Source organism: Tasmannia lanceolata, unplaced genomic scaffold, assembly GCF_043159265.1.
Source record: "Tasmannia lanceolata isolate RefF3 unplaced genomic scaffold, GAP_Taslan_0.1 ptg000037l, whole genome shotgun sequence".
Lineage (NCBI taxonomy): Eukaryota > Viridiplantae > Streptophyta > Magnoliopsida > Canellales > Winteraceae > Tasmannia > Tasmannia lanceolata.
This window is the reverse complement of record NW_027518714.1, coordinates 56,691,559-56,706,481: the sequence shown is the minus strand read 5'-3', so window position 1 is coordinate 56,706,481 and position 14,923 is coordinate 56,691,559. Positions and strand designations below refer to the sequence as shown.

Genomic DNA, 14,923 nt, shown 5'->3' with positions numbered 1-14,923 from the left:
TGATCATTATTATTATTTTTCTAGTTCTTAGATATCTCTCTCTTTAAATATGGATTTCCCAATAATGTCTTGCATAACATATTTGAAAATCAGATCTTTTTTCACTGTTGTAGCTGACTTGGAAATTTAAAGATTTGATTCAGATCCAAATCTCAACTGCCAAATGTGAGAAATCCAAATCTAAATCTTGTGGGTATCCAAACGTGGCCTAAATGCACTTTAGGGACGTGCAACCATGGGAGCATCGGGTTTCACAAGGCACACCTAAGTTAGCATTCCTTGATAAAAAAAACCTAATATTTTTTTACACTTCTTTAAGATGTCTATGCGTAACTGCTAATTCAAAATTCTCGAAGAAATCATTTTCTACGAATATCATTTGTAATAAAAAAGAACACCTGCTTTACCAAGCATTCCTATTGGGGTTCCACTAAAAAACAAAAAAATCCCACATTGGAAAAGTGAGTAGATGCAGGTGTGCTTATAAGGACTCGAGCACCCTCCTCTTAAAGGTTTGCTTTTAAGTGCGAGTTCTACCCAGGTCCCTACAAGTGGTATCAGAGCCGGGGCGTGTTAACAACAGATACATTTGTGGATGGTGAAATTCCTTTAGGGAAGATTTTGGTAACCCCGGGGAAGATCTCATAGTTCCCCCGTTACTCCCACACAGAGGGGTGAGACTGTCCACATTGCTTCCGCTTGGAGGGGGCTCTTGTTAGGGGTTCCACGCAAAAGCAAAAAATTCCACTTAGGAAAAGTGATTAGATGTGGATGGGCTTATAAGGGCTTGGCCCCTCACCTTAACGGCTAGCTTTTAAGGGTGAGTTCTTCCCCGGTCTCAACACCTTTAAATCATATTTCATTTCTATGTGGGTCTCAAAAACAATAAAACATTGGAAAGTGATATGGAGGCCAAGAGTATGACCAATGTGAGAGCCCAACAACGAGAATGAGCCGAGTGTGCAAAAAAATTAATTACTTTTTGCATATTTTCTATTCCCAAGGGCTGGATATGTGTCACTTTGATGTTGTGGTGAAAACCCATTTGTTCGGTCCCCTTTTCGGTCGTTCTCCTTAGCATTACTCTAAAACATTTAAAAGGCAAATATATTAAAGATTTTTGCGCCTAAGTGTTTTGATAAACATGCGCTCACTTGTTTGTCGTGTAGTATTTAAAGGGTTTTAAGAGCTTTTTGAGTACCATAATATCCTCTGTCATCCCTTTAAATGCTACACGACAAACAAGTGGAGCGCATGTTTATCAAAACACTAGAGTGCATAAATCATTTCCCTAAGATAATTCATTCAAAATTTTCATCTAATCGAAAGATTAAACTTTTTCCTGTTACGGTCCTGAGTGGGGTCTGCCTAGGTATGGGACTGGGTGAGACCTAGCCTGGTATGGGATATGTCTAAAGGACCTTGCCTAACGCATTCCATTTTTGGCGCATTGGTAAGGTACCTAACATTTGGTATTAGAGCATCCACCATGTCCCGCATTTGAGTCACGGAAGGGGCAAACTGTGGAAAGGGCTACCTGGAAAGGCCAGAGTGAAAGCCGTCACAAAGAGTTTTTAGACTTTTATTTTCAAAATAGCAAAATATACCCTAAAAAAACAAAAAAAACAAACAATTAGTTTTGCATGCTAGGAAGCAGGTTCATTTTTTCTACAATCAGATACATCAAAATAAGAGCGGCAAAGAAATTTAATATTTTACAAATAAATTTAATTTTTAATGTTTATATCTTCCCTTTCACCACACATAGGTGTCCTCAAAATGATTTTCCTAAAACAATCCCGGTTTGCTTATAAAAAAGTGTCTTGCCAAGAAGACACGAATGTATGACGCCCTCACATAAAGGCAAGTAAGACATCTATCGTATTTGAAGTTCCCAGTGTCTAGTTCTTCTTCATAATTTTTAGAGGGCTTGTTTTTCAAGTGGTAGATGCCATAACAGGATTTGGGAGTTCCTAAGGCCCTGTTTGGATTGCAGGATTTCTTCGGAAAAGTTTGGAAAGAAAAAAAATATTTCCAATAGTTTCTACTCTTTTTTTAGACATGAAAAAAGATAACTTGAACCAATTGTATCCAATTTTTACTTGGAGGGAACTTCAATTTACCCATCTCCAAATTAACCATAATCATATTGTTTCCATCTAGATTGTGGAAAGAAAAAAAGTTCCAAGAAAAAAAATTCCATTGGAAATGTATTCATGCAATGAAAACAGGGCATGACAAATTGACAATTAGTGGTTGGTGCAACTCATGTCAATTTTTGGAAATTTTGGTGATCTTTTACCATAAAATCAGTGTACCATTTTTTAGCAAAAGCTCAACTCGAATTGACCCAAATTTTACCCCTACTAACAAAAAAAAAATGCAAATGATGAACTTAAGACAGTAATATCCTACAGCATGAGAAAGAAAACGTTCACAGGAAAAAAGTCAAAAAAGAACACTGGAACATGGCTTCAACTATTTTCTACTAACAAGACAGCAAAAGAAAACCAGAAAAAAAAAAAAAAACATGATCAAACAAGAGAAGAAGCCTTACTAGACAAGCATACTTACTGATCCATCCATGGTCCATGATTTAAACCACTACTTCGAGGAAAAAAGAGACGAAAGAAACACCTCATCCTGGTCGAAAAGTTGCAGATTTTTGGACTTCAGCAAGAACTCTACAGCATCATCTTCAAATTCCAACAGGCAGCCGAGCTTGATAAGCTCGGAGAGACCAGCAATTCGATCCGGATTCTCCCACAACAGTCCACTGGATATTACTTCAGAGAAATAAGTCGCGAATTCAACTCTAGCTTTATGCCGGGACGATCCGTCATTTTTCTGAATGAACAGCTTTGAATTCTCTTTCTCCCAACGAATCATTCGGCTCGCATTTGCATTTATACTCTTCCCTGACGGCAGTGATAGGGTATAACTCACCATTATCGGTTCTTCAGTCTCTAACACTGTTACATCACAAAGGTATTTAACAATCTGATGTCTACTCTCTACCGGCATTTCAAAAGAAGAGTCTGCCAGAAACCCAAGTATAATTCTGAACAACCCATGTCCAATGTAGGCTCCGCTTTGATTGACATTCTTGAATTCAATGTCATTCAATATGGGAGAGTTGTCCTTCTTAACAACTTCGGAAATTGTTTTAACCCCAATACTTCGGTATATATCATAAAGCTTACTTCGAGACATTGACGGTGGGCTTGCTTGAGGATACCAAACAAATATAGGTTCCGGAGAAGCCTTCTCAAACAGATCTTTCAGCTGTAGGTCATCAGGAATGAACACATCTTGCTTGTTGAGTAACAGAATTTCACCTAAGGCAGAGCCCACAGGTAGTTTTTTAATGCTATCAGTGAGAAGTTTCTCTGTTTCTTTATTCCAGTGTTTTGTAACAAATATCAAGAAAGCATGACATTCGATACATGTCAATTGGCAGCGTGAATTCTCCCAATCGCTCCAGAGCTTCAAGTAGTCATCAATATTAGGACTGTGCCTTACTCCAAAAGCTGAGGAGAAGAATCCAAACAGTTTTTTGTCATAATGTTTCTCCAAAACATTCAAGCGCGCGCTGAAGAGATGATCCTTGTCATGACAAACGCAGCCTTCAGGACTAGCCCATTCACCCTTGTCACATCCATTTGGGATCCAAATCCACTTAGCAGACTTATGGTCTGGCTCAGGCCCCCAGTTGGATTCGCTCAAGTATGTATAAATTCTAGTTATAACATTAAACTGAGAATGATAAGTGAAATTAATTGCAAGCAATGAGCAACCATTTTGAGCATCCAATGTCACTCCTATTGCCGCAAGCTCTGGTTTATAGGATGTGATTTCCGATCCATAAAATGTTTCATCAATGAAAGGTCCATATTCTGGCTGCAAGAGAGAAGTACAAGTTGAATCAAATAGTATACTCTCGCGTGGAGATCGATAACCCACGTGGGTCTTCAACCACGGTTTATCAATACGTTTTATGAACTCCACAGGTAAGTCGCTGTAGTTCTTGCAATAATTTTGAATGCATTTCAGCAGTGAAAGCACACTCGCAGGAGCCACTTCGCTTGGAGTCCCGGGAATCCTGAGACTACTAACTACAAACCTTGATCCCTCTTGGAATTCGACAACAGCCCCAAAAGCCTTGAGTTCATCTTTATACTCATAAATGCCCTTGCCATAGTATTTGTCAGTGTCATTAACGAATGGAAGAGACGCAATTGGAGAGATAGATTCCCATTCTGCATCAAACAGAATAGACTCTGTAGGAGATCTGTAGCCAAGAGAGGTCTGCAACCATTTCTCAGATAAGACATAGTTCCATAAAACCAAGGGGAACTCACGGCGCAGATCCCTAAAGTTCCTGTAACAATCTAGCAACGAGAGTGCATTTTCTTTCGTAACATACTGTTTAGATGCAAGCTCCTCGAAACGTTGAGCAATTAACTTATATGCTTTCTTAGAACTTACCACGACCCCTGTTTCCTTCAACTCATTCTTGTATGAATTGATGCGGCTTCCATAAAACTCTTCATCAATCAACGGCACACCGTCAACTACATTTAGAAAGGACCCCCATTCAGAATCGAGAAGGAAGGATTCAGCCGGTAACTTGTAGCCAAGGTTGGTCCTTAACCATCTCTGATCTTTTAGTTTGCTTACGAGCTGCTCGGATGAACTCAAACGCCGTCGAATGCATTCCAGTATCAAAAAAATATTGTCAGCTGTCAAAGAAGTTACAGGCGATGGCAGTCTAAGGTTGCTAACCACAAGCTGGTAATTATAGTTAAAACCAACTACAACACCCAGTAACTGAAGCTCTGTTCTGTAGTTAAGGATGTCATCACCATAGTAGTCTTTATCAATGAAGGGGAGGTTACTAATCTGTGATGCAACTCTCCATTCAGGATCGTACAACACAGATCCAACTGGGGACCTGACACCACGGGAAGTTCTAAGCCATCTTCCCTCTTTTACACTCTCAATGAATTCTTCGGGAGGCAAATATTTCTCCCTCAAAAATTTTATGAAATTGAGCATACAAAGTACATTGGCTTTACTTAAGCTGTCGGAAGCAGCCAACGACATGAGATGATTGCCAATGAATTTACATGCCTCCCCAAATTCAGACATCACACCTATTGTTTTTAGCTCTTCCTCGTAGGAAATCATTCTATTGTCATAGAACCCTTGATCAATCAAAGGAATATCTACTAGCACGGACCCCATTTGCAAAAGATTTCCCCAATCTGAGCTAGATAAGAACGATTCTGACGGAGGCTTGTAACCAACGGACGTTTTTAGCCAACTCCCATTTCTTATGCATTGCAAGAAGCTCTCATGCGTAGCCAACTCCTTCTTATGCCTCAGATTTTGAATCCACTCTAGGAGCAAAAACGTGTTTTCCTTCGTTAATGGAGATGACACCGTAGCAAATTCGGCATCCGGAGGGCACAAACCGGGTACGTCGGACGCATTGGTGTGACTTTCTAGAAAAGGCATTAGTTGTTTCTCAGATGTATATACATTGGCAAAATAGCCTGCTTTGATGTAATCTTCTCCTAATTCTGCATAGCCTTGTCTTCTCCAAGGGTTTGAACCCAACAATCCCACCCACTTACTTCCATTTGCCGGGACCAGCACCCCACTCCTTTGCGTAATCATACACCCATAGCTATCTACAAGAGGCATGGAATTACATAACTTACTGACTTCCCGCTCAGACAAATAATTGTTCGTGTCGGAGTGATATAAGAAATGAGTGAAAGCAATGACCAGCCTTTTATCGCTATTTAGTGCTTTGACAACAAGCTCACCGTAACCATTGACAGTGACACCCTCCACACTTGCTTGTTCTCGAAGCCATTCCCGTACAGACTCCCTTTTCAAAGCCTCCTGTGTTTTTTTTGGCATGAAAAATCTGCCCCCGGCACATCTGAATTCTCTGTTCCAATTGATAAGCCAGGAAATGTGCTTAGCATCAGATGATAAACATATTTTCTCCTGCCAAAGCTGCGTAGTTCGTTTAATACTCCACAAAGACTCCTTCCCGTCCTGATCCACACATTTCAAAAGGGGTATTGTCTCAACATTAGTATTTCGGAAATAGCCGTCCCAGTTCTCAGCAAAAAAACAGAGAAGCTCCATATAAACTTCCTCGGAAACACCCGATACTAGATTAGAACTATTGACGCACTTGGCGTACCATTCGTTATCCACACGTCCCACATCCAAGAAATTCAAAACATAATCAAATCCAGCTTTATCAAATGAAGAATTAAGAACGAATGTTCCCTGGGATGACAGATTGTGCAAGTTCACCCCTTGCTCCCTGGCCTTGATCAATATATTCCAAAAAGTGGGCATTAACCTACGCACTTCCTTAGGCTTGCAGAATATCTTTTGTTGTGTGTATGACTCACATGGTATGATATGCTCTGCAACCACTTTTTCTTTTATCGCCTCTCTAACAGTATTCAACTCTGGATATGAGGACTCACCCACTGGCAAGTACTCAAACATTGGGGGCAGGGAAGATACCGGTGCACTTTCAGTTGTTTTGACAAGTGAGATGAAAGCATTGACAAAAGCCGAAGGCACACAATTTAGGATACCTTTATTCCACTTGTTATCTAAGAGTATCGTTTCCCTCGATGATGCTAGAACAAAATCTGCCTGAATTATAAACGGAAAGTTTGTAAACATCTCTGTGGGTAGAAATGCATAGATTCCGGGGAAGCTCCGCCCCGTATTCCTTCTATTCAGACGTTGCCCATTTGGAAAAGCCAGAGTTATCATCCATTCTTCAACTTCCATCCTCCTTTCGACTCTGTTTTCCAATTTAACAGGGAATTTCTGCCTCCACATATAATAACTGCATTCTTTCTCGTTTTCTTCAGAGTCCTCCACTGCAGAGAGACGAAGAGTGTAGGACTCGGCATCAATGTTCTTTCTTGTTTGGAAATCGGTTTCACTTGAAATAGATATTGCGCTGACAGTGTTGAGACTGGGATTGCCATTATCTTCCCTGACTGAGAGCCTCTTGATTTTTGAAAGAAATAAGAGAACCTCAGGGTGTATACTAGACAGTTGTTGCTTCACTGCTCCCACCTTTTCAGACTTCAAAGGCAGGATTAGAACTGTTGTTGGAAGGGTTCGATCAGAACCATATATCTGATGTATGTCGGAAAGGGTTGGATTCTCCTCCACCCATTCAGGGACAATATATCCAACGTTGCAGTCCGGAAGTGGTTCTTCGTTGAACCTTATCTGATACCCATTGCTGAAAATATGAGGCTGGCTCGTAATAAGAAATACACTCTTGAACCCAATGCCTGCAAATCAACCAGGATGGATTAATTTTGTTAGAGAAACATATTCAAGTATACTTGGAAGTCTTGAACTAACCAAAAAGATCATGCATCCTACTTACTCTTAAATTCTTTAGGAGGGATATAATATACTCTTGGTCTTTAAAAATAGCATGTTAAAGAAAACTCAATTTCAAGAGATAAAAAGAAAGTTTTATGATTTAAAAACTGGAGGCAATGGCAATAAGCATGATATTTTTTGAAAGGAAAGCACATTGAAACACATACTGTAATTTGGATCATTGACTCCAAACTATCATTAATTTCTGCAGTCTAACATATGAACATAAATGTACGAGATGAAGGAAAAAGGGAAAAACGAGGAGAAACAAGTCATCGAGGAGAGGTTATAGTAAGCTTCATTCAATCAATCTTTTCTGTAGGTTCAAGTGGTTCCCTTCTTGGTTCTTCCTTGATTCCAGCTAATCATTCATATCAAAGTCTCCTTTCATATTGATTTTTGTCTTTTAAATTTCACAATTATCCTGTGTTACCTGAACACACTAAATTTTTTGGCTGACTTAAGTTTTGGAACTTCTGAACAATTGGGCACCTTTGGACACGACAAGACACTACACTCATGGACATATACAGATGGAGTGTTGCAATGACATCATCAAACGCGTGGCACACCATTTAAAAGTGTTCAATTCTAGACAGAGCTAGCGCATCCTTAGAGACTCCCTGATGCAGATAATAGGCTAATAAGTGTCATATTTGCCCATTATGATTTATTTTTCATATTATTTAGTTTTTAGTCTTTTATTTTTCATGTTATTTAGAATTAGGAAGTTTAGTCTTTTAGGAATTCTTATTTTAGTAGGTGGCTCTGCCACAATAACTGTCTCGACTGTGGGATCTCTCTCTAGATGCTCGGCAATCGGTGCTTGGGAAACCTCTGAAACGTCATGCTCGTCGACCTCGGCCTCATCAATCACTGGATTCTCTGGCTCTATATCGAAAATCACTGACTCGGTATCTGACATAATCATGGGCTCAACCTCTATAATGATCTCATCCACAACATCATCTGTCGGACCAATAGCATCATCTGTATCTGGCTTGTCAATAGTGTTAGCAAATTACTCGCGATAATTGTGAGAGTAACCTAATATGCTGGCGGAGCAATATGGAAGAAATCGCCCATGTAGAATCATAGATTCACAAACCTCTCCTGAGAAACAATAAAGCTGAAAAGAGGCCTATAAATAGGCAATTAACAACCATAGGTTTCTATCTTTTAGGTTGTTAATTGACTATTTATAGGTTAACAACCATAGGTTTCTATCTTTTAGGTTGTTAATTGACTATTTATAGGCCTCTTTACAGCTTTATTATGAACTTTGATGATTAATGAATAAAGATTGATTGGCTTCTCCCCTCTACAGGTTTCTTCTCCTTTCGTCTATTCTTCATTGCCTATTTATAGGCCTCTTTACAGCTTTATTGTGAACTTTGATGATTATTGAATAAAGATTGATTGGCTTCTCCCCTCTACAGGTACTAAAATAAGAATTCCTAAAATACTAAACTTCCTAATTCTAAATAACATGGAAAATAAAAGCCTAAAAACTAAATAACATGGAAAATAAATCTTAATGGGCAAATATGCCACTTATTAGCCTATTATCTGCATCATTCTCCCCCGCTTGAAAAGAACTCGCCCTCGAGTTCTAGTCCACCTGGATCAAATACGTAGACGACCCACTCAAGTAGCATGAGTCATAATTCGTGGGAAGAACTCATGATGTCTAATGCTCGCAATCCTTGATGGACTACCTTCACTTCCGCCTTCGCCTCAATTTATGCATTTTTAAATTTTCCCTAAGTTTCAATTTTAATTATATGTTTACATACTTTAATTTTTTGTATGGATGAAAAGTGTCCTGAGTTGGGATTTTTAAGGTACCTCCTGGGAAATCCTCGTGCTGCACCCCTGTCTCTTTTTGTTCTTCAACCTATCGGTTAGAGGTTCAATCCTAGCTTACCTTTCAAAACATTCTAGACACCCCAAAACTTGGCATCTGTGCCAAGTGTCCAAGCAACACAACCATTATCACTCCCAATGTTTTAAATTTCAGTTCCAGTTTCGATTTCGGTCACCACTGAAACTAAACATTACAGTCGCGGTTGGAAAATTCGGTGGAAGTCCTATAAAATCACGAAAACATGTGGAAAAATATGCAAATGATAGAATTTATAAAGATGAAACTTCTGGAAATGCTAGAACAAATACAAATACAAATACATACTTAGTGTTAAACTATAAAAGATAAATAACGCCTTTCTCCAACAGCTTAAGCTTTTGGAGAAGTTGGTAAGTTAACATGGTATCTAAGCCAAAGGTCTCGAGATCAAACCTCCTGGATAGCAAAAATCCACATCCGACGGTCGGCCCTAACGAGACCACATGTGCCACGTGTTTGCCAAATGGGCCACACGTGCGGGGGAGTGTTAAAGTGTAAAAGATAAATAACGCCTTTCTCCACCAGCTTAAGCTTTCGGAGAAGTTGGTAAGCTAACACTTAGAAACTAACATATAAGCAAGACAACCATCCATAACGGTTTAAAACATCAAGCACATAGTGACATGCACGATCGCGCATGCCAAATTTCACATGTAATTCATGTCGATATTTGTACATAATACATGCACCACATTTTGCAAGCAATTCATATAAATAATACATACTAGTACAGTACACCATTATCTCTTATGATTTTTTTTTTTAAAGTTGACAAATATATATATATATATATATATATATATATATATGGGAAAGGTGAGCGCACTCGGTCGAGTAGATAAGCTTATCTACTCGGTCGGGTTAAAAATAGTGGGGGCCCACATTTTTGGGGTGATCCAAACCATTCATTTGAAAGGCCCTTACCTAGATAGGATGTCCACAAAAAAGCAGCCCCATAGGATCATCCTAACCCATCCAACAGTCGAGGGAAAAATGGGCAGATTTGTGGACAAGCTGTGTTTGTCCATTTTTCCCTCCACTGTTGGATGGGTTAGGATAATCCTATGGGACTGATTTTTTGTGGACACCCTATCTAGGTAAGGGTCTTTCATATGAATGGTTTGGATCACCCCAAAAATGTGGGCCCCCACTATTTTTAACCCGATCGAGTAGATAAGCTTATCTACTCGACCGAGTACGCTCACCTTTCCATATATATATATATATATATATATATATATATATATATATATATATATATATATATATATAAGCATGCATTTGCTGCGCTCGAGCACAGAAACAGGGTGGGGCCACATTTTGGGTTGGATCCAAAGCATTCATTTGATGGGCCCTTTCATGGGTAGGGTGTCCACCAAAAATCAGCTCCATTGGATCACTTTAGGGTGTCCATTTGTGGGGCAAAAAATGGACAGATTTGTGGACAACCAGTATCTGTTCATTTTTTGCCCCACAAATGAACACCCATTGGTGATCCAATGGAGCTGATTTTTGGTAGGCCCCCCATCCATGATGGGGCCTTCCACATGAATGCTTAGGATCACCCCCCCAATGGCCCCACTCCCCTGTTTCTATGCTCGAGAGCAGCTAGCGCAACAAACCTTCTCTCTCTCTCTCTCTCTCTCTCTCTCTCTCTCTATATATATATATATATATATATATATATATATATATATATATATATATATATATATATTGATAATTCATATGGAAGACACATGAAGAAGGGACCAGGAGTCCCCCATGATTACATCATATGAAGGCCAAGGAGAGAACTCCAAAGCCCTAAAAGATGAGAAAAACGAAAAAGAAAAAAAAGTATCTCCATTTACAGTCCCCATCCAACCCAAAAATCATAAGAATTTCCAACAAATTTTTGTGATCTTCCTTAAAGATCTTGAATAGAGCACACCTTCCCATCCTGAGTCATAATATCTGACTCCATTACTCAGGTTCAAAGCAAAGACCCTCGTACTAGTGCAGGGGATGAGCAGTAGAGACAACAATTCCTAAACTACTCACTAACCCCGTAATTGCCCCCACAAAATTTGATTTAGTTTTCCTACAACTCCTGTGTCGAGGAATCCCCAAAAAACTATACCCGGTCCCATAACCAAAAAACCTTTTACAGATTGAAACCCCTCATCATTTTTGTAGAGTTTTGAGCTCTCTAAGTCCCTTGTCTGGAGTCCTCACCTTTTTCGCCATATCCTGCCTCTCTATCTCCATCAGCATTTCCTCTATCTTTTCTACATTTTCATCAAAACTGGTCCTGAAAGCAGTCCCCATCATTGACATCCTTTCAAACACTTTAGAAAAAAGCATTATCTTCCTCCACAAACGCCTCTTTGTCCCCCTCAACATATTCTTTGCCAGCAGCCCTTTCCATGAACCCTTTTATATTCCCATTGAGTTCGACATCCATGGAGTCACGAGAAAAATCCTGGTCTCGTGTAGGAACCTCGTTAGGTTCAGCCATGCCCTTCTCATCCTCCGATGTCGACTCTGATTCCTACTCCAAAGCTTTCTTTTCCTCCTCTAGCTGCTTTCTGAAGAACGGAAGATAGTGCATTGGAACCATTGTTTTAAATTTCGGTTTTGGCTAAAATTTCATACTTATCCGAAACCGAAATTTCAACCGAAATCCCAAAATTTCAGGCAAAATTTGGTGTTGGCGCACGAAATCCTGGATTTGTGGGACGAAATTTCAGTAATTTCGTTCGAAAATCTTTAACGGAATAAAAATTAATAGTTTCTGAGCTCGAGCGCAGATAAGCTTATTTGCGCTCGAGCACAGAAACAGGGTGGGCCACATTTTTTATGGGATCCAAAGCATTCATTTGATGGGCCCTTTCATGCATAGGGTGTCCACCAAAAATCAGCTCCATTGGATCGCCTTAGGGTGTCCATTTGTGGGGCCAAAAATGGACAGCTTTGTGGACAAAAACAATATCTGTCCATTTTTGGCTTCACAAATGGACAAATGGACACCCTATGGTGATCCAATGGAGTTGATTTTTGGTAGACACCCCCCCCCCACCCCCCATGCCCCCTCCCCCCTGTTTCCAGCACTCGAGCGCAGGAACCCTTTTCTCTAAAAATTATTATTTTATTATAAATTTTGACGAAATTCCTCAAATGTTGAACAAAATTTCCGAAATTTCAAATGAAATTTGGTAAATTTTGGGAATTTCAGTTTCGGTAGCTTTTCGTTTCGGTCCTCACCGAAATCCGAAATTTTGGTCAAAATTTAAAACCATGATTGGAACACATATTTCTGTTATATTTCTTTTGCCTGTCAGGGCTTCTAGTTCGTCATCTTTACCCTTTGCCTCCGCCAAAAGTTTTTTCCACTGAAAGTCTAAGTAAGCCTCTGCTATTTCTCCTCTTGATGGTGACCTTTCCTTTTCCATCTTCCTTTTCCTCCCATTTTTCTTGGCCTTTTTTCCGCTCACACCTCTCGTCTCTTCTTCCATATCCGCCTTATTTTTTCTTTTAAAGTCTCTTTCCTTGATCTTCTTGTCAGAGGATGAGGGGTCCTCTTATGATTATGGTTTATGCAATTTGGTGGTTTCATTAGGGACAGAAACAGAAAATTTCAGGTCCTTGTGTCAGTTTCACAGGAAATTTAAAACCATTATCACTCCCAGTGATGACGATGCCATCAACATATTTTAGTATAAGCACCACATTTATATGACCTGTGATAAAAGGGGGTGATCGGACTTCACCAGTAACCTCATCTTTGGAGAGATAATGCATATCGAACCACGCTCGAGGAGCCTGCTTGAGACTATGTATTGCCTTTCAATTTACATTGGCCCTACTTAAGCTGTAGGAAGCAGCCAACGACATGAGATGATTGCCAATGAATTGGCATGCCTCCCCAAATTCAAACATCACACATATTGTTTTTAGCTCTTCCGTGTAGGAACCAATTCTATTGTCACAAAATCGTTGATCAATCAACGGAATATCAACTAGCACAGACCCCATCTGGAGCAGACTTCCCCAATCTGAGCTAGAAAGGAATGATTCTGATGGAAGCTTGTAACCAACACACGTTTTTAGCCAACTCCATTTCTTATGCATTGCAAGAAGCTCTCATGCATTCGCATCCCCATACGCCTCAGATTTTGAATCCACTCAAGAATCAAAAACTTGTTTTCCTTCATTAATGGGGACGACATTGTAGCAAACCCAGCATCCGGAGAACACAGATCAAGTATGTCGGACGCATTGGCATGACATTGTAGAAACGGCATCAGCTGTTGCTCCTAATGGCATGCTCTTGTGTAATCTTCTCCTAATTCTTCTAACTATATTTTTACATATTTTAATTTTTTGTATGAATGAAAAGTGTCCTGAGTTGGGATTTCTAAGGTACCTCCTGGGAAGTCGTGTTGCACCCCCGTCTCTTTTTTGTTCTTCAACCTATAGGTTAGAGATTCAATCCCAACTTACCTACCAAAACATTTTGGAAACCCAAAAACTTGGCACCTGTGCCAAGTGTCCAAGCAACACAACCATTATCACTCCCAATGTTTTAAATTTTAGTTTCAGTTTCGATTTTAGTCACCTCGGAAACGGAAACATTTCAGTTGCGGCTGGAAATTCCAGTGCATATCCTGTAAAATCACAAAAATATATGGAAAAATATGCAAATGATAGAATTCAAAGATGAAAAATCAGGAAATGCTAGAATAAACACAAATACATCCTCATAAACTATCACATAAAACATAGCTGTCAAACTCATACAAGTCGTACGAGTCAACTCCCGAGTCGAGTCGCTGGGATTTCAAGGTGAGTCGCATGAGTGACTCGCCTCTGTTGATGACTCTTACGAGTCGTCAGGTGACTGAACGAGTCGTTGCGAGTCAAAACTTGGAAGTTGGAACTAAGAAGTTAGAACTTAATTATATTTATAGTTACTTTTTCTTTTTGGCTTAGTGCTTTTTTTTAATTGGTATGGCTTAGTGCTTTATATGTGTGGGTTATATTTTTTACATGCTTCATCTTTTGATATATAATTATATTTTTTTAACTAAATTTATGTTCTTGTCAAAAACTCTTACGAGTCACGAGTCATAAAATTAAGAGGTCGAGTCATGGGTTGAAAACTATGCATATTAACGGGACAGCCATCCATAATGGTTTAGAAACATCAAACACATAGTGACAAGTACTATCACGCATGTTTGATAATTTAGTGCATACCAAATTTCACATGTAATTCATGTAAATATTTGTACATAATACATGCACCACATTTCGCATGCAATTCATATAAATATAATTATGCAATACATACTAGTATAGCACACCATTATTACTCTTAGGATGTTGGTCTATGCGTTTCGGTCTTTTTGTTGGGGATTGAAATGGAAAATTTTCAGTTGTTCCATGTCGGTTTCACTGGAAATTTAAAACCATTATCACTCCCAGTGATGATAATGCCATCAACATAAATTAGTATAAGCACCATATTTATACGACTTTTGCTTGATAAAAGGGGGATATCAGACTTCACTATTAAGCTCGTCT

The 14,923-nt window shown here is 39.3% G+C and overlaps 1 protein-coding gene across 2 annotated transcripts in view; it reads right to left on the bottom strand.

Moving 5' to 3' along the window:
* Positions 1 to 1,193: 1,193 nt before the first annotated feature.
* LOC143861588 (uncharacterized) overlaps positions 1,194 to 14,923 on the bottom strand; it is a 36,066-nt gene continuing 22,336 nt past the window's right edge. The window contains exons 3-4 of one of the 2 annotated variants that reach the window (XM_077372491.1): positions 2,575 to 7,352; positions 1,194 to 1,537 (exon numbers count right to left, since the gene is read on the bottom strand). In XM_077372491.1, the coding sequence (XP_077228606.1) occupies positions 2,605 to 7,352 (4,748 nt within the window). In that variant the 3' untranslated portion in view covers positions 1,194 to 1,537; positions 2,575 to 2,604. Of the gene's footprint in view, positions 1,538 to 2,390; positions 7,353 to 14,923 lie in introns of those variants that run through there. The other variant, XM_077372490.1, reaches the window with a different exon arrangement.